General features: G+C 37.9%; 1 protein-coding gene across 7 annotated transcripts in view; it reads left to right on the top strand.

The window, feature by feature from the left end:
• The window catches only part of KIF27 (kinesin family member 27), a 93,714-nt gene that overhangs the window by 18,999 nt on the left and 47,303 nt on the right, over nucleotides 1-27,412 (top strand). For 3 of the 7 annotated variants that reach the window (XM_001488810.6, XM_070248495.1, XM_070248496.1), the window contains 4 exons: nucleotides 3,393-3,593; nucleotides 7,350-8,308; nucleotides 13,594-13,737; nucleotides 20,469-20,675. In XM_001488810.6, coding sequence (XP_001488860.1) covers nucleotides 3,393-3,593; nucleotides 7,350-8,308; nucleotides 13,594-13,737; nucleotides 20,469-20,675 — 1,511 coding nt within the window. The remainder of the gene's footprint in view (nucleotides 1-3,392; nucleotides 3,594-7,349; nucleotides 8,309-13,593; nucleotides 13,738-20,468; nucleotides 20,676-27,412) is intronic. The other 4 variants (XM_014735391.3, XM_070248497.1, XM_070248498.1 and 1 more) reach the window with 2 other exon arrangements.

The following is a 27,412-nucleotide window of genomic DNA, read 5'->3' as shown; positions in this document are numbered from 1 at the left end:
CTAGATGCGCTCTCTCCTTGGGGTCTGCAACGGTGTTATGGGCTTTTCCAGCGGCCAGGGGTGGGATCACTTATATTTGTCGCTCCGTTGCTGTCGGCACCCACCAAATCTCACTTGTCCTCTATGGGTCGCAGGAGAGCTATTGGCATCTTCTACAGTCTGTGGTTAGTACACCTAGCTATGCTGCTTTTGCCCTGGGGTCTTCCAGCCTTGTGGCTGGCGGCTGGGTGCCTTCTACTGGTGCTGTGCAGAGGCTTTCCCTAAGGCTTCTGTGAGCCTGTAGGGTTTCCCCCTAGGCTACTAAGCTGGGTCTCTGGAACTCTCTCCAGCCCCAGTCCTCTCCGAGATCTCCGGCAATCCCTAGCCTCACCGGGTGGGCAACGGCAGCTGGGGGTCGCCCCGTCCTCTGGGCTTCTCTCCGGGCCTCTGCCGGGCGCTCTGAATGCTCAGCGTGGCCCCTCTGCTACCGGCAGACAGAGAGTTTTGTCTGCTGCCTGGCGGAGCTCCGGCGCTTCCCCTCCGGGTCGCCGGACCCGCCTTTGAAAGTTCCCCCGCCCCGGTCCTCTCCGAGATCTCCGGCAATCCCTAGTCCCACGGGGCGGGCAACAGCAGCTGGGGGACGCCCCGCCCTCTGGGCTTCTGTCCGAGCCTCTGCCGGGAGCCCTGAATGCTGGGCGTGGCCCCTCTGCTAATGGCAGACAGAGAGTTTTGTCCGCTGCCTGGCGGAGCTCCGGTGCTTCCCCTCCGGGTCGCCGGACCCGCCTTTGAAAGTTCCCCCGCCCCGGTCCTCTCCGAGATCTCCGGCAATCCCTAGTCCCGCGGGGCGGGCAACGGCAGCTGGGAGACCTCCGTACCCTCCGTGACTCTCTCTGGGACCCTCCGGGCGCCCCGGGCACCAGGCTGGGTCTCCCCGCCAATGGCGGGGAGAGACTCTCCCCGCGGGCTCAGGTGTGCAACTCCAAAGTTTCCCTCTGCGTTTAGGAGTAATTGCGGGGGGTTTAGGTAGGGTTCTGGTCACCTGTTTCCACCGTCGCTCCTCTGTTGTGTTCTCGCTCCTGCCCTAGATGTGTGTGGATCCTCTGGGGGCGTCCATTGGAAGAAAGCCGCTTGCGGGTACTAGGCTGCCCATCGGGGTCGGAGAGTTTTCACCTATTTCCACATCCTCCCGGAGGAAAGTCCGTCCGCCTTCCGATGTATAGTCACGTGGGTGTCTCAGACGTCCTGAGATGCTGTCTGGATATCCTTTGTCAAGCGATAAGTGTCCAAATAATTGTAGACTCGAAGGGCGAGAGACAAAGAGGACTACTCACGGCGCCATCTTGGATCTTCTGTACATATGTATTTCTTTAGGACTATATCTGAGTCAAAGGGTGATCACATTTAAACTTTTGATGTTATTGATACTAATGGTTCTCCAAAAAGGCTGTACCCGTTTACATTCTCATAGTGGATTAGAGGACCAATTTGCTCACCTTGAGGAAACAGTCAATTAGGAAATGGGGAATTATCAAATTTAAAAATCTTTACTCAGATGTTATTTTAAACAATGAATAATCATAAATAGTGATCGGCTCTTTGTGAACATTTTTCATCAAAGTGATGTGATTTTTAATAGTATTTTACTGTTAATTGAGAGAATGCTGGATAAATCGGTTTTACTGTATCTTAAAATAATTTATAAACTTTTCTTTACCCACTTCCCCAATCTGCTATCGCACTTCTCTGCTTCTCTTTGCAATAGAACCCTGAAAGTGTCATCTGTGACTCACTGTCAGTTCTTCTCCTCCCAGTCTTTCTAAAACCCATTCCATTCAGACTTTCATCTTCACAACTATTGAAACTCCATTTGTTAAGATGTCATAAATGACCTTCCCTTTCCTAAATTCAGTGGTCAGTTCTCATTTCTCATCATGCTAGCCTTTCAGCAAATTTGATACACATTCTCCACTTAGTTTCCAGGCCACCACATTCTTGGTTTTCCTCCTACTTAACTGGCTGTTCCTCACACTCTCTTGCTGATACTTTATAAGTGGACCAATAAATTATTAAGTTCCCGGGGCTCAGTCTTTGGTGCTCTTCTCTTCTGATGCTCTACTTTTCCCCTTGATATTGTCCAGCCTGATGACATTAGATACCATCTATATGTAGCTGACTTCCAATTTTTTATCTCCAGTCTAGACTTGAACTCTGGACTTATATATCCAGCTGCCTATTCAACTTTCCTAATTGGATGCCTAATAGACATCTCAAACTTAATAGGTCAAAAAATGAACCTCTGCCATTTTTCCCTTAAACCAGCTCAACAACCACTCTTCTCCATATCAGTTGATGGCAACTCCAGTGGCTCATGACAAAACTGTGGAGTCATCCTTGACTCATTGCGTTCTTTCACATTCCACATCGTATCTGTCAGGGAATCTTAATGGCTTTCCCTTCAACATAAATCCAGAATCTGGTCAGTTCTCACCTTTCTCTTCTATCATCCTAGTATGAGCCACTATTACCTACCTCCAACCCCCTTGACTCCTGGATTACTGCACTGTTCTCCTGAGTGGTCTTTCCACTTCTGCCCTTGGCCTTCTATGACAGATGTAAAGCACAGCAGCCAGAGTTGTCTCTTTTAAATCCCAAGTTACTGCTCTGCTTCAGTGGCTCTCATCTCAGAATAAAACCCAAAGCCTGTCCTTTTCTACAAGGACCTACATGGTCTGGCCTCTGTCATCCCTATGACCTCATCCCCTGTCCTTCTCCCCTTGCTTCTTCTGTTCCAGTCGCACTGGCCTCCTTGTTTATGGATCACACCAATTTAGTGCCTTCACACTGGCTGTTCTCTCTGCCTGGGACACTCTTCCTTCAAATACCCACCTGGCTCCTCTGCCACCTCTTTCAAGTCTTTGCTCTGATGTCAGCTTCTCAATGATGCCTATCATGACTTTCCTACTTTAAAGCTGCAAGTACCTCCCACCTAAATACACTCACACTTCCTGTCCCCTGACTCTGCCTTATTTTTTCCTCCACGCATACTTATCACTTTTAACATACCATATAATTCACTTATCAGTTATTCTACCTTGCTATTGTCCGTCTGTCCTCAGTACAGTCCCACAAGGACAGGGATTTTTTTCCTCCGTTTCATTCACAAATGGTTCCCAGGGTCCTAGAATGTTGCCTGGCACATAGTAGGTACTAAATAAATATTTGTTGAATGAATGCATGAATGAATTTTGAGTAAGGACATGCATGTGAAAACTTTTACCTATGAATTTTATGGTTATGGTTTTAAAAAATTTATAGAGAAATGTAAGAAAATAAATTTATTGATTATAAATTTTGGGTTGTAGCTTTTCTTATATTTTAAGTTTCAGATGTGGTTTCTTTTTCTAAATTTTCAGCTTCAGTTGTGGAGGGTCAAAAGGGTATCATTCCTCGAGCTATCCAAGAGATATTTCAAAACATCTCTGAAAACCCTAGCATTGACTTTAATATAAAAGTATCCTATATAGAAGTATACAAGGAAGACCTAAGAGATCTTCTAGAATTGGAGACATCTGTGAAGGATCTTCACATCCGAGAAGATGAAAAAGGAAACACAGGTAAAGTAGCTTACTTAATTGATAGCTTTCATTAGCAAATAGATACGATTTAATTCAATTTCTGGGTATAATCCAAAGAATCTTTAAAAAGAGACAGAAGCAAAATGAATTTGTTTTTACTTTAAAATTGAATAGCTTATTAATTAACAGCATCAGTACCAGGTGAAAAGTAGAATTTCAGACTGATTGTTGGTAAGGCGAAGTTATTAAGATGTAATTCAAGATGCTTATTCCTGTAATTGTCACCCCCACTGGGCTGACCTTAAGTGAGACTGTGAAATAGGTTAAATTAGTTTTTGTAATTTTTTTTTCTCCCAGAGTTACCCCGAGATTGGGGATGGCTTCTCCCTTTGCTGTTCATTCAGGTTGATCCAGAACTCTCCTTTCGTTTTGATTTTTGTCTTAGAACACCTGTAGCTTCTTTTTCTTCTTCTTTTTTTTTAATTTAGAGAGTTAGTGTGTTTGCTTCTCCATATTGACATTTACCTGGCCTTTGTTTTGCTTCTCAAGCTCTGACTTTCTGTGCTACCAACCTGTTAATCTTGATAAATATCCATTTGTTTGGAAATGGGAAAAGGTTAGAATGGGAGGGTCAAAATGCAAATATTTTAAGAAATAATACTGTTCTGCTGTTCTGATTTAAATGGTAATATGTTCAACATAGAACATTTTGAAAACAGAAAAGTATAAGGAAGAAAGTTAAAGATCATCTTTAATCTGAGAACCCAGAAATAGCAACTTTTCTTTTTGGTGTGTTTCCATCCAGATTTCTTTTTCTATGCATATATATATATATATTCTTAATTAACTTATTTTTTTGGTGAGGAAGATTGACCCTGAGTAACATCTCTGCTGAGCTTCCTCTATTTTGTATGTGGGACACCTCCACAGCATGGCTTGATGAGTGGTGTACAGGTCCATGACTGGGATCCAGACCTCTGAACCCTGGGCCACCAAAGTGAAGTGCGTGAGCTTAACCACTATGCCACCGGACCGGCCCTCATGTAATTTTTTTTTAAAATATACTTGCAACCCCACATATAGTATTGCATCTTGTTTTTTCACTTTTTCTTTTTAAGATTTAAAAAATTTTTCCTTTTTCTCCCCAAAGTGCCCCTGATACATAGTTGTATATTTTTAGTTGTGGGTCCTGCTAGTTGTGGCATATGGGATGCCGCCTCAGCATGGCTTGACTAACAGTGCCGTGTCCGCGCCCAGGATCTGAACTGGCAAAACCCTGGGCTGCTGAAGCAGGCAGACTCGACCACTCAGCCATGGGGCTGGCCCCCTTATTTTTTCACTTAATATTTATATTGTGAGCATTTTCCCAGGTCATTTTTTCAAACTTATTCTTCTTGGTCATGTAGTTGTTTTCCTGAAGTATTATAATTTATTTAACTAATATTGCATTGTTGGACATTTAGGCTGTTTCCAGATTTTCCATATTATTAATAACAATGACTGTTCTTGAATGTCTTCCTCTCCTAGAAAACACATTTAGTAGAACCATACTGGAGATAAAGGATCTTGCCAGAGTGACTCTGGGGGAACTTCCTAGCAGTTAGCAAAGATGGCAGTCGTCATTCAAACAGCAGCCTGCAGGGGGCAGTAAAGCTTGCCTTCTTATAGGCTCCGTCCTGGCAGCCCTGGCATTCCTGGGTTTGAAGAAAGTAGTTTCTGTTTTATTTTTTAGAAAGAAAGCATGGTAGTTTATGGTCTTATTAGATAACTCAGTATAGTTTTATCTTTTCTGGACAAATTCAGACTGATGTTTTGATCTTCTGTATCTTATGAAATGTAATTATTGAATGCTTTTATCTTTTACTAAAAGTTACAAGAATAATACGTTTATTGTAAAATAGTGAAACAATACAAAAGTATACACTATCACTCTTGATAAACTTAATGATCAAAATATTCCATAGCTGATAATCAATTTTGCAAAAATTTTGGAAGGACATGACAAATTGTCTTAAGACAGGTTGCCATATATCTCATATAGTGTCCCACTCACAACCAAAATGCATTTGTTTGACATATTTATTTAGTTCCTCTGTGTGAAGTGGTGGTTGGTATCCAACCTGGATGCTGCACAATTATTCTCACCTTGGAAGCTTTTTAAGAAATACTGATTTTGGGGCCCTACTTCTTTTTTTTTTTTTTTTTTTTGAAAAAGATTAGCCCTGAGCTAACTACTGCCAGGCCTCCTCTTTTTGCTGAGGAAGCCTGGCCCTGAGCTAACATCCATGCCCATCTTCCTCTACTTTATACGTGGGATGCCTGCCACAGCACGGCATGCCAAGCGGTTCCATGTCCGCACCCAGGATCTGAACTGGTAAACCCTGGGCGGCCGAGAAGTGGAACATGCGAAGTTAACCGCTGCACCACTGGGCTGGCCCCATGGGCCCTGCTTTTTAGAGATTCTGATGAATTAGTCTGGGATGAGGCCTTGGCATTGGTACTTTTTTTGTATAAACCTACCATGTGATTTGCAGGTGATGTTGAGGACCACAGATAGTGGTCAGCTATAGCCTAACATTAGAGAAACTTTGTAGAAGTTGGTTCTGTGATTTACAGTTACAGTGTCATTTTGGAATTGCTGACATTCTAGCACTCTCTGTAGCACAGGTACTTTAGAACTTTAAGTTAACTAGATTGTTAAGAAAGGTGTCATGATGGAAATAATACAAGCGAAATGATTGTTTTTTCAAAGAAACAGTGACATGAAAGGATCTGATTAAAGAGGAAGCGGAGCACTGTAATTTAAGAAGAGAATAGGAGCTTTACTGCTCTCATTCAAATCCCAAATCCACCTATTCCTTTTTTGAAATATTTTTGGATATAAACAAATACTGTGGGTGTTAAGCTTAGGTTATTTTTGCTTCTTATTCTGCCATTGAAATAGAAACATTTTTGCTTTTTTTGAATTGCCATCTCATTTGTTTTACTCTGATATTGTATCTACATTTCTGTTTTTAAAATGAATAACCAACTTTACTTATACTACTGAAATTTTCATTTATCATTGGTTATGACCCCACAATACCGAAAATTTTAAACCTAAGGATAGCTTGAATATTAACGAAACTCATAAGAAACTAATTTCTTTTAGCTAATCTAGTACTGATTAATTCTTCTGAGTTATATGTTTAATTACCCTATTACCTTTTAATTAATCTGTTAGACTCTGCAAATCAAAATACTGGTATAAAGAGTTTTTCTTTTGTCAGCCATCTTAAAGAATTGAGCATGATATGTGACTCCAAATAAACCAGATTTTTTTTTTTCCTTCTTCTCCTCAAAGCCCCCCAGTACATAGTTGTATATTCTCGTTGTGAGTGCCTCAGGTTGTGCTGTGTGGGATGCCACCTCAGTATGGTCTGATGAGCGGTGCTAGGTCCACACCCAGGATCCAAACTGGTGAAACCCTGAGCCGCTGAAGCGGAGCGCCCGAACTTAACCACTCGACCATGAGACTGGCCCCCGAATTGTTTAAAATATATATATATTTTATATCTTTTAGAATTTAAACATCAAAATGAGTGTTGTCCATTAAAATAGTTCCTTTGGGAGATTATCTGAAATTATTTAAGGATGATGCTGATGTTACTGTTATTTGAAGTGCTATTGATTTTTTTTTAAAAGGGACTGTTTTACCTGGGCATTTTAGCAAATGGTAAACTGTTCTGTGGTTAATTTAACTATACTAGATTTTGATTAAAACTTGTTTTAAAAACTTGCTATTGCTATTTTAAGTGATTGTTGGGGCCAAGGAGTGCCAGGTGGAGAGTGCTGATGAAGTGATCAGTCTCCTGGAAATGGGGAATGCGGCCAGGCATACCGGTACCACTCAAATGAACGAGCATTCCAGTAGATCACATGCAATTTTTACAATCAGCATTTGTCAAGTGGAGAAAAATGTAGAGGCAACTGAAGATGGATCGTGCTATTCCCGTCGGCATATTGTCTCAAAGTTCCACTTTGTGGATTTGGCTGGATCAGAAAGAGTAACCAAAACAGGGAATACTGGTGAACGGTTCAAAGAATCCATTCAAATCAATAGTGGGTTGCTGGCTTTAGGAAATGTAATAAGTGCTCTTGGGGACCCGCGCAGGAAGAGTTCACATATTCCATATAGGGATGCTAAAATTACCCGGCTTCTGAAAGATTCTCTGGGGGGCAGTGCCAAGACTGTCATGATCGCTTGTGTCAGCCCATCCTCCTCGGATTTTGACGAGTCCTTAAATTCTCTCAAATATGCCAACAGAGCACGCAACATTAGAAACAAACCCACCTTAAACTTCAGCCCAGAGTCAGACCGAATGGACGAAATGGAATTTGAGATTAAGTTGCTTCGAGAAGCTTTGCAAAGCCAGCAGGCTAGTATCAGCCAAAGCAGCCAGATCCCTCGAGAGGAGACTCCTGATAAAAATAGGATCCATTCTCTTGAGGAGCAAGTAGCTCAGCTACAAGGAGAATGTCTGGGGTACCAAAATTATATAGAGGAAGCCTTTACATTCCTAGTGGACTTAAAAGATGCTGTGAGACTAAACCAAAAGCAGCAACACAAACTACAGGAGTGGTTTAACATGACCCAGGACGTCAGGAAGGCAATTCTCACCTCCTTCAGAGGAAACCAAGGCAATGGAAACCTGGAAGAGGAACCACAGCATATTACAATTCTCCAGCTGAAGCGAGAGCTTAAGAAATGCCAGGTACTTACTCACTACTTTTATAAGTAACTTGCTTAAGGACTAAATTTATTTGGGTGAGTGTCATTTTGGAATTTCAGAAGTTTTTTTAAAAGGATTATATGTAAAATCTCATTTGCCTTTGCTCTGCTTCTTTCTCCTTTCTCTTTCTATTGCTTTCTCATAATTTATAACTTTCTTGGCTCCTCCTCCTTTCTCCTTTAGGTAAAATATATTTTAATTTGTTATATTCATTAAATAGAATTTTGTGGACCTTGTCATTAGAGGATGAAAAGAAATGCAATTTCAGAAACAAAACTAAGTTATACTTTAATGAGTTTTTATCCTTCTATGGGTCAGTGGTTCTTGAAAGAAAAAAATACTTCATCCTTTGAGTTTGGAGTATTGATTTTTTAAACAAACAAATCATCATATGTGATAATATTTAAGTGATGTAGATATGTACATGTATACATATTGCATATCTGTATATTGAGTTCAGAATTACATTTCCCCACTTTTCATTCAAAAAATATTTATTGAGTGAAGATTACGTGTCATGGGGGAAATAGTGGAGCATAAGACATACCTAGTTCTGCTTATGTGGAGTTTGCAATCTGGTGGGCAAATGGATGTTCTCCCAGTTTTTTAAAATAGGGAAACATAGTTAAAAAAGAGCTGCCTAGTTAGAAATCTTTCCTCAATACCTTTTAATATGTATTAGAAAGAATCCAGTTGTATTATTCTCTATTACAGCATTTCTCGAACTTTTTGTTCACAAAGTTCCTTTACACTCTTAAAATCAAGGTCCCCCATTGTTTCTATTGATATTTACCATATTAGAATTAAAACAAGAAATCTAAACTATTAATTCATTCAAAACTAACATAATAACTCAATTATATGTTAACATAAAGAACATTTTTTTGTGAAAGAAAAAACATTTTCCACAACAAAAAAAATTACACAAGAGTGGAATTGTTTACATTTTTGCAAATCTCTTTCAATGTCTGGCTTGATAGAACGTAGACAGATTTTCATATCTACTTCAGCATTCAATTTGTTGCAATATGTTGTTTTAGTTGAAGTATATAAAGAAAATCCAGCCTCATATAGATTTGTAGTTGGAAGGGAGGAATATTTTAATGACTTTCAGATAAGTGTAGATATTCTTCCTTGATATTACATCAAAACTCAACAAGCAGGGACTGGCCCTGTGGCCGAGTGGTTAAGTTCGGGCGCTCTGCTGCAGGCGGCCCAGTGTTTCGTTGGTTTGAATCCTGGGCTCGGACATGGCGCTGCTCGTCAAACCACCCTGAGGCAGCGTCCCACATGCCACAACTAGAAGGACCCACAATGAAGAATATACAACTATGTACCGGGGGACTTTGGGGAGAAAAAGGAAAAAAAAATAAAAATCTTTAAAAAGAAAACTCAACAAGCAGAAATTTCCTAAAGGTTATTTGCAATGTGAGATTTGAAACGATTTTGTTAGATTAAGATCTATACATTAAAATACACTGGTCTTTGTCTTGTACTTTGAATGGATCTCTTATCCACACATGATTTTGAATCATGCACTGGGCATTTGGGAAACATTTGTTTACTAAGTTATGCAGATCTTCCAAATTTTGACACATTTCATTATACAATATAAAAAAATCATTTTCATTAATATCACCACTGATCTCTCCAGCAAAGTCTTTAAGTATTGGAAGCTGTCACGCCCTTAGTAGCAGAAATGTTTTCCAAAATTCCAAAATTTTTGTACAAAACTCAAATTTTATAATTTGCAACAATTACCGTTAATTGTTTTCCTTGAAATGACAATTCTTGTTTTCGAGAAAATGTCTGCCACATACCCAAGTGTGAATAACCATATCTGTCAGTCATTCTTTAGAGTAGAAATAGTGCCCTATGAAAAAAGTGGCTAGTTCAGCTTGCAACCCAAACAATTACACAAGACTTTTCCCCCACAGACAACTATTGCCCTTCAGTATGCAGCAGAACTACTTTATGCATACCTCCCACTTTGTCACATAGAATACTAAAAAAAGTAAAGTGTTGAGATTTAATAAAATAATTTTTATTGCTTTATCAAGATATTCTTTTTTTTTTGCTGAGAAGATTCACCCTGATCTAACATCTGTTGCCAGTCTTCCTCTTGTTGTATGTGAGCTGCCACCACAGCATGGCCACTGGCACACGAGTGCTGTATGTCCGTGCCCAGAACCCAAACCTGGGCTGCTAAAGTGGAGTGCACCAAACTTAACCACTAGGCCACCAGGGCTGGCCCTATCAAGATAGTCTTAAGTAAAGTTGGCATCTGTTTGCTTTTAATGTGAGTGCACAGCAGTGAAGAGTACAGTGATTACTAGTAGAGTTTGGTGACTCTTCCTGTATTTGTGCTGGGAGCCGGCAGTTTTACCCACTATTGCTTTTGCACCATCAGTGCAAATGTCAACATGGTGAAAAAGGTAAATAGCATCTTAGTATTATTAGGAAAATAGTTTTGACCTCAAGAACACTCTGAAAGGATCTGAGAGACATGCCAAAAGGGTCTCTGTTGAGCACACTATGCTGAGCAGGATGAGAATTCCTGCTCTACTACAAAGTTTTTGATATTTAACTATAGGCATTTAAAGTAATACTTTCTAAATCACGGATTTTTTTTTAAAGGCTGTAACTCTGCCCTGCTTTCTTCCTAGTCAGCGCAGGCCTGGCCCTTCCTCATTGGTATAAGAAACTGGTGTACGGGTTACTGAAGGGTTGAACTTTGGGACACATGTAGGAGTTGGTGACAGGAAATGTTTTTCCTTCATGCTTCTAAGGTGGCTGAAATTGGAAGCCCACAAAACCCACCGCTTGAGGGTGGGGTGGTTGGTAACTTTTTCTCTCTGTTTGTTGGAAACTCTAAATTTAAACTTGTCCAGATTATGATTTCCCAAAGATATTAGCAGTCGTGATGAGAAGAGGCACTGTGATCAGATTATTTTGGGGAATGCTAGATTGGGAAAAGCATACAGATTTCCTAATCCCAAACCTTCTCAGAACTTTGAAAGTGCTGATGTCTATCACGAATCTCAAAGTGAGAGACATAATATTCAGTGTTTCCCAATTTTAAAAATGGGTTCTCTGTTTTTGATCTGCAGTCTTGCAGGACTAGTCTTTGGATACCACTAAACAGCAAATGGAGAAATGATTGGTGTCATTCCTCACCCTGTATATCTCTTTGAAAAATTGTCTTAAACTTCCTTTTCTGTTCTTTTTTTTCTGTGAGAGACAGAGTAACATAGTAGTTAAGAACATGGATACCAAACTGCTGAGGTTTGAATCCCAGCTCCTCTGCTTACTAGTTCTATGACCTGGGGTGAAGGCTTAACCGCTCAGTGCTTCAATTTCCCCATTTGTAAAATGGAGACAATAATAATAATCACTTTGTAGGGTTGTTGTGAAGATTATTACAGCATTAGTTCCCATAAAGTGATGAGAAGGATGCCTGGCGTGTAGTAAGGCTCAATAAATGTCAACTTGTTGTTATCTCTTCTCATTTATTTTTCACTGGCCTTTGCCTGTGGACTCAGTCATCGTATGTAGGGCCACATGTCAGGGCTTACTGTGAAGGCAGCTTGATAAACTCGTCTGCCTGAGGAGACAGCGGTCTGTTTGGGGAGAGGCACCTTCTCTTTGCTCAGCCCTGCTTCCTTGAGCCTGTTAGGGAAGCAGATAAGTACTTTAAAAAAAATTCCTAGCTAAGATGAGATCGTGGGCATCTCACAGGTAGAAGAGTAGCTGGATTGTTGTTAGGGAAGTAAGTGTCATTTTAAAGTTACCATCTTCTCTTTTTTAGACGCTGTCACATAGTGTTGTAACCTTGATTTTTGCCATTGGTCAATTATTGGAGCACTCCATCCCCTCATCAGTACTTCTTAAGGAAGTTTGTTGCTTTTTTATTCCAAATTTTGAACACAAGAACAGTACATGAACATGAATATATTCAACAGTTAAACACTTTTAAATAATAGTAAACAATAAAAATGTAGTTTATAAAGCGTATGTAAAAATCTTTAAAGGGTGTGGCAAAATCAGGGTTGGCCTCAGTCCATGGGTTACCATTGCAGGGGCCCATCCATCTCCATGCCACTGCCTGAGTTGTCGCACACATACTCTGTTTTTGCAAATTAAATCTTATTTGTAAAGTGAACACTGTGTAAATTACCTACTCTGTCTTGCCTTTTCCTGTGGCTTAGTGGAAAGAGTATAGACTTTGGATCGAGGTAGGCCCTGGGGTTGAATGTCAGAGTTTACTTAATGCCCCATATCATCTTGGGAAGAGGTTTTAATCTCACTGAGCTTTAGTTTCTTCATGAAAAAGGAATCATAGCTATTCAGTGAGATATTTTTAAAATTCCAAGTCACCATCTAGCATAACGTAGACCCTTGACAAATACTAATTTCCTTTTTGTTTATTTAATTTAAAAATTATCTTAAAAGTATTATTTGCATATCCCAAGTCTATTTTAAAACACGAATAATTTACTAGAAACTAAGGAAACTATTTGTTTAACCATACTTTTAGACATCTTCAAAATATCTCTCTTAATAGTAAAAGTGTACAAAAGTAGCAAATGTTCTTTCTTTTTTTGAGGAAGATTAGCCCTGAGCTAACTGCTGCCTAATCCTCCTCTTTTTGCTGAGGAAGCCTGGCCCTGAGCTAACATCGGTGCCCACCTTCTTCTACTTTATATGTGGGACGCCTACTACAGCATGGTGTGCCAAGCGGTGCCACGTCCACACCCGGATCCAAACCGGTGAACCCTGGGCCGCCGAAGCGGAATATGCGCACTTAACTACTGCGCCACTGGGCCAGCCCCGCAAATACTCTTTATTTAAACATCCAAATTCATTCTTATACTCTAAGGTCAGTTTGGAAAATGTAACCTCTTTGATTTTTAAAAACCCACATTAAAATCTTATGGCAATTCTAGCAAACTTGTAAAAATCCTACTGAATGTGCTCTAGAACCTAAATAACTGGACTTCATTTTAAAATGTAGGAAATAAAAATCAAGAAAATCTTCCTGTCTTTATGATAGTTAATTCTTATGTTATAGCAATGATAGGTCCTCTCAAGTGTTTCTGCCTTTCTTATAAAGAAACCAGAAAAAATGGTGAAAAGGAACAGGATAAGAACAATTTTAAGAGACATCGTCAAGCTGTCATTAAATAACTGTTTTTGTGGTATTATGTGGGTTCTCCAGAGTGTTTTCCGTGGTGAATCTCTCCTGTGCTTTCTTTCCCTCCTCCCAGTGTGCTCTCGCTGCTGATGAAGTAGTATTTAATCAGAAGGAGCTGGAGGTGAAGGAACTAAAGAATCAGGTGCAAATGATGGTACAGGAAAACAAAGGACATGTTGTATCTTTGAAAGAAGCGCAAAAAGTGAATAGATTGCAGGTAGAGTTTCTTAATGTATCTAGCTCTGTAGATTTAGTTGAAGTAGTACCTAACTAAACAGAATAGCATTTTAAATGATAAATGGGAATGTTTACAGAAATAAGATTAGTTGAAGAGTTCTGAACACAGGCATCTAAAATTTTGAGTTATTATAGTTTTTCCCCTAAGTCAGTATAAAGGGAAAATGTTGGTATTGTTAGCCTGACTTATATTTCACAAGTATAAAGATAATACCCAGGAACTTAATTTGCAGATCATGTTATGGTTATCTTTTTTTTTCGGTGAGAAAGATTGGCCCTGAGCTAATCTCTCTTGGCAGTCTTCCTCTTTTTGCTTGAGGAAGATTGTCTCTGAGCTAACATCCATGCCAATCTTCCTCCATTTTTGTACGTGGGACACAACCAGAGCCTGGCTTGATGAGCGGTGTGTATGTCTGTGCCCGGGATCTCAACCCATGAGCCCTGGGTCACCAAAGTGGAGCACGTGATCTTAACCACTATGCCGTTGCGTTGGCCCCTATGGTTATCTTTTCTCCATACTTTTCCTTCCTCTTGTTTGCCAGGGTAGTAGGCACTGTGATATTGTTGAGTTGGAAGGTAAACATATAATTTAAACATTTTAATTTATTAGTTTATCCTTCTTTACTCCTTCAGTGATTTGCTCTTTAACTTTGATTAAATCTTTCAAATTCTCTATCTTAGCGTTCCTGTTATTAACATGGATATGCCTATGGTGTAACAGGGTATGTCCCTGAATAGTGTACTCCCTGACTATGAAAGCCCCTCACCTCCCGAAACAGTTAATTTCATTGAAAGCCTTTAGCTTCCTATCAGTGAGGAACTAATGCCCTGAGAAATAATTTGATCCAGTACAAATTACATTTTGATTTTCACGTTATTTATTTTTGTTTTCTTTAACTCGTCGAATTCTATAGTAATTTTAACATATAAAACATATGCAAAACAAAATGTATTGTTCAGTGATTCATCACAAAGACAACAGCCGGGTAACCACCACGATGTCAGGAAATAGCAAACTGCCAGCCCCTTGGAAGTCCTTAGTCCCTCCTCAGAGAGAGCTGCTCTCCTTACTGTCACATAATCATTTCCTTGCTTTGCTTTGTGGTTTTACTAATGTGTATCCCTGAACACTACAGTTTAGTTTTTGGAATCTTTATAAGTTTCACCATTCAGTATATATTCTTTAGTTGCTTTTTGTTTGCTTTTATTGAACATTTTGTTTGTTCTGATTCATCCATGTTGTTGTGTGTAACTAGCTTGTTTAGTTTTATAGGTATATAGGATTTCATTGTATGAATATACCACAATTTATTTTTCTGTTCTGTTGATGGACATTTTCTTTTCTATGAATTTTCTGATACATGTCTCTTTGTGCACACATATGCGTGCACACACACACTCAGACATTTCTTTTGGATTTGTGCTTAGTAGTTGAATTGCTAGGTCATAGGGCACGTAAATCTTTAGCTTTAGTAAATAACACCAAACTCTTTTCCAATTTACTCTTACACCAGCACTATATAAGCATTCCCACTGCTTCACGTGCTTGCCAATGCTTGTTAGTGTTAATTTTTAAAACTTAGACAATCTGGTAGGTATGAGTGATATTTTATTGTGATTTTACTTTGCATTTCCCTGATGACTAGTAAAGTTGAACACTTTTTCATGATTTTTGGCTATTTGGATATCTTTTGTGAAAGACTCATTCAAGTCTCTCACTTATTTTTCTATTGGACTGTGTCTTTTGAATTATTTGCAGACGTTTGTTATGTATTCCAGGTATGATCTCTTTGTCAGTGACATGATTCCAAATATTTTTTCCCTTTCTTTGGCTTGCTTTTTACTCTCAATGATGTCTTTTGATGAAAAGATGTATTGTAAATCAAATTCAACTATCTTTTTATTATGGTTAATGATATTTGTGATCTGTTTAACAAGCCTTTCCTTTTCCCAATCGTTTCCTTTGAGGATACTTTCTATATTATTTTCTAGGAGCTTTGTTTTGCCTTTTGACTTTGGCTCTCCAGTTCTCCTGGAATTGATTTTTGTGTATAGAGTAAAGTAAAGGTCAAATTTCATTTTTTTTCCATATAGATAGCATTTGTCCCAGCATAATTTATTGAAAAGACCATCCTTTTACTACTGTTCTGAGTGCTGTCTTTGTCGTAAGTCAGGGTTCATTTGTGCATGAATCTATTGTCTATTTCCGGGACTTCTGTTGTGTCCTATTGTTTTGTCTGTCCTTGAGCCCATATCACATTTCTTATTTATGGTAGGTTTATAATAAGTCTAGACATTTGGTAGAGCAAGGCCTTCTGTTCTCCTCTTCCCCAAGAATATCTTTGTTGTTTCATATAAACTTTAGAATCAGCTTGTCAAGGGCCACAAAAAAAATACTTTTTGTGATTTTGGTTGGGATTCTGTTAAATCTATAATCCATTTGGAAAGAATCAACGTCTTTTGATTATAAGTCTTCTAATCCGTAAATGTGGCATATTTCTCCATTTACTTAGGTTTCCTTTGGTTTTTCTCAATGGTTTTGTGAGTGTGTAGAAGTATTGCACATCTTTTGTTAGGTTCATTCCTAGGTACTTGATTTTTTTGTGTGACTGTAAATGGAATCTTTTTAAAAATTTTGTTTTCTTAATTGTTTGCTGGTATATGTAACTGTACTGATTTTTTTTTCTAAAGATTGGCACCTGAGCTAACAACTGTTGCCAATCTTTTTTTTTTCCTGCTTTTTCTCCCCAAATTCCCCCAGTACATAGTTGTATATTTTTTAGTTGTGGGTCCTTCTAGTTGTTGTGTACTGATTTTTGTATATTGATATCTTATACCCAGCAGCTTGACTAAATTCACTTTTTAATTCTAATATTTTGTGTAAATTCTTTTGGATTTTCATTTACAATTGTGTCATCTGCAAATGATGACAGTTTTATTGCTTCCTTTATAATCCTTGTATCTTCTATTTCTTTTTCTTATCTTTCTTCATTGGCTGGGATCTTCAATAAAATGTTGAATACAGTGGTGATAGCAAGTGTCCTTCTCTTGTGTCCAATCATAGAGGAAAAGCTTTCAACATTTCACTAAGTGTCATGTTTGCTGTAGGTATTTTTTTATTTCCCTTTATCAAACCAAGGAAGATTTCTTTGTTGAGAATTTTTATTATGAATGGTTATTGAATTTTATCAAATGACCTTTCTTTACATCATTTTTCTCTTTTATTCTGTTGATGTTATAAATTATATTGATTTTTCTAATTTTAAACCAATCTTGTATTCCTGGAATAAACCTTTTTTTTGTCATGATGTATTGTGTGTCAGGGGTCCCCAAGACCACCCTCAAGTTGGATGATGCACTAGGAAGATTCAGCATATAGTTGTGCTCATGGCTAAGATTTATTACAGTGAAAGAGCAATGGTCAGCAAAGGGAAGAGGCACATAGAGTGAAATCTGGAGAACTCGGGCGCAAGCTTCCAAGAGTTATTGCCCATTGGAGTTACACAGATGTGCTTAATTCCTCTGGCAATGCTTGTAACAACACAGGTGAAATGTTGTCTACCAAGGAAACTCAGTAAAGACTCAGTGCTTAGAGTTTTTATTGAGGGCTAGTCATAAGGCGCTCTCTGTTCAACATATACCAAAATTCCACACTACCAGAAGGAAAGCAGGTGTTCAGCATAAACCACAATGTCTGCACAGTTTGAGCACAGTGAGCCACTCTTATCAGTTAGGGTGTTGGAACCCTTTCACAATCCAAGTTCCCAGATACCAGCCAATGGACACCTTATAAGCAGTTCTTTCAAAGAATAGGAGTCAGGTCTGCTATGTTAACTCTTTTCTACAAAGGTCCTTGATTTGGTTTGCTATTATTTTGTTTAGGATTTTAGCATCTATATTCACATGTGAGATTGGCCTATATTTTCCTTTCTCAGATAATGTAACAAGTTATGTTAGTCTCATAATACAGGTTAGGTAGTGTTCCCTCTTTTTCTGTACTTTGGAAGAATGTGTGAAAAATTAGTGTTATTTCTTATATGTTTGGTTGAATTCACCTATAAAGTATTTGAGACTGTAATGTTTCTTTGTGAGCACGTTTTGATTATGAATTCAATCATATTTTCTCTTTGCCCTCGTTTTCATAAGGTTTATTTTTCCAAGAATCTGACCACTGTATAGCTAAGTTTTCATATATATTGGCATAAGTTTATGATAGTCTCTTATCTCTTTAATGTCTTTGGATATATAGTGATATCTCCTTTTTCATTCCTGGTCATTTGTGCCTTCTCTTTCTTTCTTTGATCAACTTCACTAGGGGGTTATCAATTTTATTAGTCTCATCAAAGAGGCATTTCTTGACTTTGTTGATCTTCTCTAGAATATGTTTGTATACTATTTCATTAATTTCTGCCCTATTTAATTTTTTTCTGCTTTTTTGGGGAGAGCAATCTTATGCTGTCTTTCTAAGTTCTTTAGATGGATGCTCAGTTCATTGATTTTTAGCCTTTCTTCTTTTAGAATATATGCCTTTAAAATTATGTATTTCCTCGTAAGCTTATCTTTACCTGAATTCTACATTCAGCTCAAAATATTTTCTTTTTTTATTATGACTTTCTTTCTTTGACCTATGGGTTATATAGTTGTTTTATTTCTAACACATGGAGGATTTCTTTTTATCAATTTTTAGCTTAATTGCATTGTGGTCCATAGGATTTCAGTCCTTTGAATGTGTTGAAACTTGCCTTATGGGTCAGCATAAGACCAGTTTTTGTAGATATTACAGATGGGCTTGAAAAGAATATGTATTCTGCATTCATTGGGTGCTGTTAATTCTGTTACTCATATCTTTATTTTTACTCACCTTTTTGAGTCTTTTTTTTTTTTTTTTTAAAGTTTGGCACCTGAACTAACAACTGTGGCCAATCTCTTTTTTTTGTTTTTCCTGCTTTTTCTCCCCAAATCCCCCCAGTACATAGTTGTATATCCTCGCTGTGCGTCCTTCTACTTGTGGCATGTGGGTTGCTGCCTCAGCATGGCCTGACAAGCGGTGCCATGTCAGCGCCCAGGATCTGAACTGGAGAAACTCTGGGCTGCCAAAGCGGAGTGCACAAACTTAACCACTAGGCCACGGGGCCAGCCCTCTGAGTTTTTTTTCTTATATCAGTAATTTAGAGTGATGTTAAAATTTTGGATTTGTCTTACTTCTCCATGAAGTACGGACAATTTTTGCATTATATATATTGAAACCAATTATTAAGTACATAGAAATGTAGAATTGTTACATCATCCTGGTGAATTGACCTTTTTATCATTTTTACTTTTTTTCGTCTCTTCTAATGTTTTTTGCTTTAAAGTTTACTTTGATATTCATATAGCCATGTCAGCTTTCTTTTGATTAATAATTACATGGTGTCTCTCTTTCCATCTTATTTTTAATCTTTCTGTGTCTATTTTAGTTGTATTTCTTGTAAGCAGCAGGTTAGATAATTTTACAGTCCTCTCTGACAGTCTTATCTTTTTATCTGAATTGCTTCGTTTATTGTTATGAATTATGATTATGAATTTAACATAATTGCTATTATACTTCAGTTATAATCCCACCATTGTGCTTTTTTACTTATCCTATGTGCTCTTATGTTCCTTTTTCTCTCTTTTCTTACCTTCTTTTGGATAATTTTGTATTTTTTCTTTTTCTTTTTTTACGTCATTAGCTTAGAAGTTGTACTTTTGCTCTCCTTTTTAGTGGTTATTTCAGAGAGTATACAATGCCCCCATGACTTAATACAGTCTAATATTAATTGGTATTTTTACTCTTTTCCCAGACAATATAAGGACTTCATTTAACAACCCACCCCCAACTTATATATCATTGGTTTTGTATATTTTAATTATTTGAACACTTTTTAATAAGGTTTTTATAGCTCAGCATTAACACAGTGAAACTTCAGGGTTTGATTTTTTTCCTATTTAAACATTGTAGTACATGTGAGTGTTAAGACGAATGACAATTTCTTGCGTACATAATTTTGTTGTTGTAAAACAAAGATTGATGTTAGAGCTTTCTGAATTAGACATACTTCAAAAATTATCTTTAGAGGATATGTAAAAACCTAAACCCCACGTGCACACACACACACTCTCTCTCTCTCTCACTCTCCTGATGTACTATTTGTTCTGCCTTTGATTTCCAGGTTCTCCTTTCTCCCAGGACTATCAGTTGCCTATCTTCTCTCTCTTTGTGTTTTTGGCTTTCTTTTTCACTGAGTAAAGGCTTTCATTTCACTGCACCTGTTACCACTTTCTGTCTCCTTTGTTGCTGCCTCTGCTGTTTGCAGTTCTTTCTCCTCTTTTCAACTTTCCTGTCTCTTGTTGCTTCTTGGATTTCACTCAGAAAGTCCAAACTTTTGTAAAGATCAGCTAATCAGAGTGTTTCAGGTTAGCAAACCAACCAATCACAGTGTGTGGGGCATTTTCTTTGGGTATTTAACTCTTTAGGCTGTGTTTATTGCTGCTTACTATTCAAAAGTTTTTACCAGTCAGAACAATCCTAGATACTTGTGAACACCAGAAGACTAGTCTTTGGATAAATGAGGTTTTACTGTACTGTTAAGGTAGTTGTGATTTTGGTCAAGGTACTATTTATTGTTAATCATTATCTACACATGTACTGAGGTTCTCTATTTTTAAAATTCTCATCTCTCTTCTACAAAGAATGAAAAAATAATAGAACAACAACTTCTTGTGGATCAACTGAGTGAAGAACTAACAAAACTTAACCTATCAATGACTTCTTCGGCTAAGGAAACTTGTGGAGATGGGCCAGATGCCAGGATATGTGAAGAGAGACCATATACTGCACCATTTGATACTCGTTTGGGGCATTGTATTTATATCCCAGCAAGATCAGATTCCAGGAAGGTAAAGTCTAAACATTAACCTCTTTCTTATTTTGAGATTTTAAAAATATGATATATAATATCATAGTTTGTTTGTACAGTCTCAGCAGGATTTTTTCTGTTTGGTTTCATAGACTTTTGTGATTAGTCTTTGTTTTAATTATGTTTCTTTTTTTTGGCTGAGAAAGATTCACCATGAGCTAACACCCATGCCAGTCTTCCTCTATTTTTGAATATTTGGGCCTCCAGAACAGCATGGCTGCTAAGAGAGTGGTGTAGGTCCACACCAGGGAACCGAAGCTGGGCCGCCGAAGTGGAGAGTGCTGAAATTAACCACTAGGCCACTGGGGCTGGCCCTATGTTTCTTTTTAATAAAAAATTCATAAACAGGAAAATGTATAGTTATATTTGGAAGGAATAGTTGAAGATAATGTCTACATTCATCAAGAAGAAAAAGGTATTCTCTGCCATCATATTTTCCAACATGACTAAGATTGATATCTCTATGAATTTTTTTCTTTCTTTAACCATACCAAGTTGAGATGAGGTGGAGAGTATTTATTTCAACTCATTTGGTCTGTCTTGTTATTTTCAAAATTATATTTATGTATTATTCAGTCTTGCCAAGCTGACATAATCAAGACTGTATAAAGATTAGTATGAGGTTTTGTTTTAATATTTATTTATTTATAAATATGTGTGTGTGTATGGGTAAATATATGCACAGAAATTTCTCTTGAAAAATCATCAAGGAATCTCTGCTATGGAAAAGACTAATTATCAGATTTATGAATTTTGGTTTCTGTTTATTAATTTTGTGAAGAGAAACGATTTGTTTGAGATCTTTGTGGTGGTTACAGTCCAAGGGATAAGAAATATGAGAGACATCATAGACTTTGCAATCAGGCAGGCTGGAGTGTGAACACCAGCTCTGTTGTTTAGGCCTGGATGTATGACTAAACCTCTGTGAGCTTCAGGTTCCTTATCTGTCAGAATGGGAGAAACATTGTGGTGTGTAGAGGATTTGCATGAGCCGGTGACTCTGAAATTGCCGGGCACACTGCGTCCTGAACACACGTCTATGGATGCCACGTCCCAGGCTCAGTGCCTCAGAGTGAGATGGATGCTCCCTCCCTCTGTGGTTTTCAATTTTGAGTGGCTGGATTCTAAAATTTAAACCATTGTTATCATTAATTTCAGTTTTACTTTGTAGAATTATTGGCATTTTCTTTAGGTGGTTGAGTACTTAGTAAATTTTCGTAGAACATTTGGGAAGAGAGATAAATTCTTCACAGGATTCAAATTTGGTATCTATTAATTCAACTTAGTAATTATGTTATATATCAAGTCTTCTATATTTAAGGTTTTTTTACTATTGGCTAGTAATGTGAAAGAATTTCCTGTTTCTGTCCATTCTTTTAGTTTAAAAAATAACATTTGGCTTTTTTCCTGATTACGAAAGTTATACATATTTATTCTCTCTCTCAGTCTCTGTTTCTCGTTTTTACTAGGCACTCACACACACACATATATACATACATTCTTTGAGGAGATAGAGCTACGTGGGCTCTTGAGAAGGGTTAGGCCCTTCTGTTCTTATCTCTAGTTGTTTGATTAGACTTGAAACACACGTGACTGGAATAAAGACTTCCATGCTTATTGTTCCAACTTAGCAGATTCTTAGTTTTGTTTCATTCTTAAAATTTTCCTTCTACCCCAAAAGAACCCTGCTAGCCACTAAAAGAAGGGAAAACGGAAGAAGATGCAAAAGTCATATGCTCAGCAGTTTGGAGGGTTCTCTTGCTCCTACTGTGTGTCCAGGAATCCTGGCCACCTCCCTTGCTTGGCCTGGGTACTGCAGCAGACATGAAAAGGCAGGCTTGCATGGGAGGACTCAGCCTGACAAGCTGTGTTTCAGTCCTATTTGCTGTTCCATTGTGCTAAGAGTGAGGGGAAGGTTTCATACTGAATACCAAAACTAGCTAAATTAAGCCAAAGAGGACATCTGCAATACCATTTCATTTTCTCCTGGATTTCTGTCTCCTTGGCAGAAGTCTAGCTAAGGTTTTCCAGCTCTAATATTTTCTTTTAGAGTTTAGCTCTAATATTTTCTTGAGGTAAAAATAGTCTGAGAAGAGAATATTTCCTCAACTTAGAATACTTTCAAAGGAAAAGGGGGGAAAATGGCTTAATCAGTTTTTAAGTTAATTACAGAAAGCGATTTTATTTCTTACATACCGAGGGAAAGAGTGAAAAGATCTTATTTATTTTAAAAGTATTATTTATGTTATATTTATACATACACTTTCATTACTAGCTTTTCTCACTTAATATATCATGAACATTTGATAGTCATCAAATATTCTTCTATAATATGTCATTTTTAATGGCTGAATAGTATTTATAGTAAGGGCATACCATTGTGTACTTTTTTCTGTTGTTGCACATTTGTTTTCAACTATCTTTTAATCTGAAAAGTTAAACACCAAAATGGAATTACAGGACATATCCACTTCTGCAGAAATGCTAAAGAAATCACCCCTCACAGCTAGATAGTGTACAGGTAAATGAAAGGAAAAGTATTAGTATTACTTACCAAATTAATAGGACAAAAGAAGAAATTCATTTGTCTCAATAGATATCAAAAACTCATCTGATAAAATGCAGAATCGAATCTTGATTTAAAGTTAAAGAAAAAAATCTAGCTTTTTTTTTCTGCTTTCTTAACATGGTAAATATCAATATAATTAAAGCCAAGAGTCATGTTATACATACTAAAAAGGCACTTTGGAAAGAAAAAAATTCAAGGTGGTCCCAGTCATCACTTAAGTTTACTATAATACTGTAAATGCTGATGAAAATCTACCATATTTCATTGATTATAAGACTCACTTTTTTTTATGTTTTATCATCTTTAATGGAAGGATACGTTTTACAATTGACAACATGTCATAATTTGACAGCTTTTTTTCTTTCTTGGTGTAAAAATGATGGTGTGTCTTACAGTTGATGGCATTTTAGATTTGATGTAATATGGTATTATGAAAAGGAAATAAAAGCAATAGGTAAATAATGTTACTTTCAGTACTTGACATAATGTGTACTAAGAAAACCAACCAAAATATTCTTCAGAAGATTTAAAAAAATATCCCTTAAGTCTCTGAATTCACAAAAGTGGAAATATTTGTAAAATATTTTTGCTTTTTCCTGAATGAATTACATTTTTGTTGAGTCACAAAATTTCTTTGCATAATCCCACACTGTAGGTTAACAGCTTTTTCCGTTTTCACTAGTTTTTATCTTTCACACAAAGGCCATTTTTTTCTCACAAAAGAATTATTTTTTATTTTTAAGTACCTCTTTGCATGCATAGTTGCTTGTGGTGAAGAGCGAACACAACAGAACACAAGAGTTGTGTCTGCTGAGCTTTGACCAGGTTCCTTTGCTAGCTAGGCAACTCATTCCAGCAGAATGCACCAGCTTCACAGTAGCAAGGTGGCATATTACATCTCATGACCTTTTGCAGAACTCTCAGTTGAAACTACAAAGTTAAATACGTGAAAGCCACAATCTATGGTGAATGAGTTAAGCAAAACTGCAGCACATCTGATGAAACAAAATCAAATGCATCACTAGAGAGAGGAGGTTGTCTTACTGTATGGCGATTTAGAATATTATGTTCAGGTCTGAGTACAACACTTTAAGTCAAATTAGATTATTTTCAGAGAACAACCAAATTGCTGAAGGATCTTGAGGAAAATCTGAAGTAATTCTAGATTTAGTCCGATTCGGTGGGGGGTATGATGACTGTTGTCAGATATTTGAAGGCTTATCATTATCGTTAGCCTTTGTCTCTAGAATTAGGACCAATGAGAAGAAGTGCTAAGGGAATATAAAGAAGGGCATATTAGTAAGAACTGCCAAAGATGATATGAGAGGCCCCAGGCCTTGTGAGGGCCCCCACAGTGAATTTGTTTCAACAGAGGTTACATGATAATTTGCAATATTACAGAAGAGGGTCCAACTGGGATGAATAGTTGAACTCAGTAACTTTTTTTTTTTTTTTAAAGATTTTATTTTTTCCTTTTTCTCCCCAAAGCCCCCCAGTACATAGCTGTGTATTCTTCGTTGTGGGTTCTTCTAGTTGTGGCATGTGGGACGCCGCCTCAGCGTGGTCTGACGAGCAGTGCCATGTCCGTGCCCAGGATTCGAACCAACGAAACACTGGGCCGCCTGCAGCGGAGCGCGCGAACTTAACCACTCAGCCACGGGGCCAGCCCCGAACTCAGTAACTTTTAAAGTTCTGTCTAGACTTATGGCTATGTAATTCTAGGAAAAAATGGTTAGATTAAAAAATTAGCTTCTAGTTGTATACACCTCAGTTATTTGAATTATTAATCAGCTTATTTGAGTACTTATATTGTGATCAATACTGTCTGGGGTGTGGTTGAAAATGCTAAAATATCCCTATTGGGAGCTGTGGAATGCAGAAGCAAGTGAAGGGAAGCAGGACCCAACACCTAGGTAGGAAGGGGCCAGCTTACAGGCTTTACAAGCCTGGAAGGGGCAAAGAACCATTGTGTTGGGTGGAATGACTGTTAAAGAATTAATTCGCTAAGTGTTACTCACTGTGGCAGAATTTATTTAGTGTTCATTATTTAGCTGGGACATTTGGTTTTCTCTGTAAAAAAGAAATTTTAAAAGCAAATTACAATCCCAAAGAACGAAGTTTGACTCTGAACAAAAGTTTGATCTGCTCCTGAAATAATTTCCACCCCCCTGACAAAGAGAAACCTTGATGCCTGTCAGTTATGGGGCAAAATGGCCATACTGGGTACATTGTACTTGTTAAATAAATACTTCTTGAGTTGGTTATTCTGTAAATAATTCGCCTCCCCCATAGCTCCTACCTTAGAATTGGGAGCCCACCTAGAGAACTTTGCCCCTCATTCATCATGGTGTTGACATGACAGATGGTCTTATTAAGTGACCAACAGTGGAGGCACAACAATTAGGTATCAAGAAATCTTTAGTACCAGGTAGGCTTTTCGGGGGTGGGGGGTGGGGTACGTGAGGGACCTACATCAATTGAATTTTGAACACCATGTGATATATACATTCTACTGTATGTTATAATTTTAATAGCGTATAATGATTTATGTTAATAAATTGAATGTCCCTCTAAGATTTTATTATTTACCTTTTTTGATAAATTACCCTGAGGTTTGGTTACAGAGAGGTGGTGAAAAAGGAAATATTTGGTAACAAAACTAGAATAAAAGTTTAAAGCCAATTTCTAATTCATTTTTATTGTTTTCCAAGGTCATTTTTTGAGAACTTAAGGTGCATTGCCCATAGAAGCATGTTATAATATAGAAAATTCCCAGGCTAGCCCATGAAAATCTATTTATCCTACAATACATATTAAGTATGTCACTTAGAGCATTAATTCAGCCATCCCTAACCACTACATGTAAAGTGTGAGTAGATACATTTGGATTTCCAAATTGGGAGTATTTTGCCTTCGCAGAGGGAGTGGCGATGACTCTGAATTTCTTCATGTGGTGAGATGTGGATTGGAGGGGGATGCAGACCGTTAGCAGCAACACCACAGTTCTCCAAGTGTTCGGAACTGGAAAGATTGGAGTGCTGGGGAACACTTGCCTCCTGTTACATTGTATATTGGCTTCACATTTGTTGGGGAGTGCGTGTGCTCGTTTAAGCACTGTGATGTTTTCACTCATGGGTCTCTTTGGTTTCATTTTTGCATACTATTTTCCGTGAAGCTATAATTGAAGATAGAAGAGCTTTGTAGATTCTGAAGGAAGTGTGTGTCCATGAGGCACAATAGTATTGTGACATGAATTTTGACTTTTTTGGGGGGGGAATGCATACTTTTAGTGGTTGGCTAGTTTAAGAGCACCTATCTAGGGGCCAGCCCTATGCCTGAGTGGTTGAGTTCCTGCACTCTGCTTCGGTGGCCCAGGGTTTTGCTGGTTTGGATCCTGGGTGTGGGCATGGCACTGCTCATCAAGCCATGCTGAGGCAGCATCCCACGTAGTGCAACCAGAAAGACCTACAGCTAGAATATACAGCTATGTACTGGGGTGCTTTGGGGAGAAGAAGAAAAAGAGAAGATTGGCAACAGGTGTTAGCTCAGGTGCCAATCTTTAAAAAAAAGTACCTAATAGCCTCTTTTTTAAAAAAAAATTATTTTATTGAGGTTATATTGGCTTTTAACATTGTGTAAATTTCAGGTATACATTATTATGTATCAGTTTCTGTGTAGACTGCCTCATGCTCACCACCAATAGTCTAATTTTTATCCATCATATGTGCTCCTTTACCCCATTTGCCTACCCTTCCACCCCCTTCCTCTCTGGTAACCACTAATCTGTACTCTTTATCTATGTGTCTATCTTCCACATATAAGTGAAATCATACAGTGTTTGTCTTTCTCTGTCTGGCTTATTTTGCTTAATGTAGTACTCTCAAGGTCCATACATGTTGTTGCAAATGAGACGATTTATCTTTTTTATGGCTGAGTAGTATTCCATTCTCTCTCTCTATATATATACACACCACATCATCTTTATCCATTCATTGGTTGTTGGGCACTTGGGTTGCTTCCAGATCTTGGCTATTGTGAATAATGCTGCAATGAACGTAAGGGTGCATAAATCTCTTTGAGTTTTTGATTTCAAGTTCTTTGGATAAATACCCAGTAGTGGGATAACTGGGTCCTATGGTATTTCTATT

This window comes from Equus caballus, chromosome 23, assembly GCF_041296265.1.
Source record: "Equus caballus isolate H_3958 breed thoroughbred chromosome 23, TB-T2T, whole genome shotgun sequence".
Classification (NCBI taxonomy): domain Eukaryota; kingdom Metazoa; phylum Chordata; class Mammalia; order Perissodactyla; family Equidae; genus Equus; species Equus caballus.
This window is presented reverse-complemented; position numbering and strand designations above follow the sequence as displayed.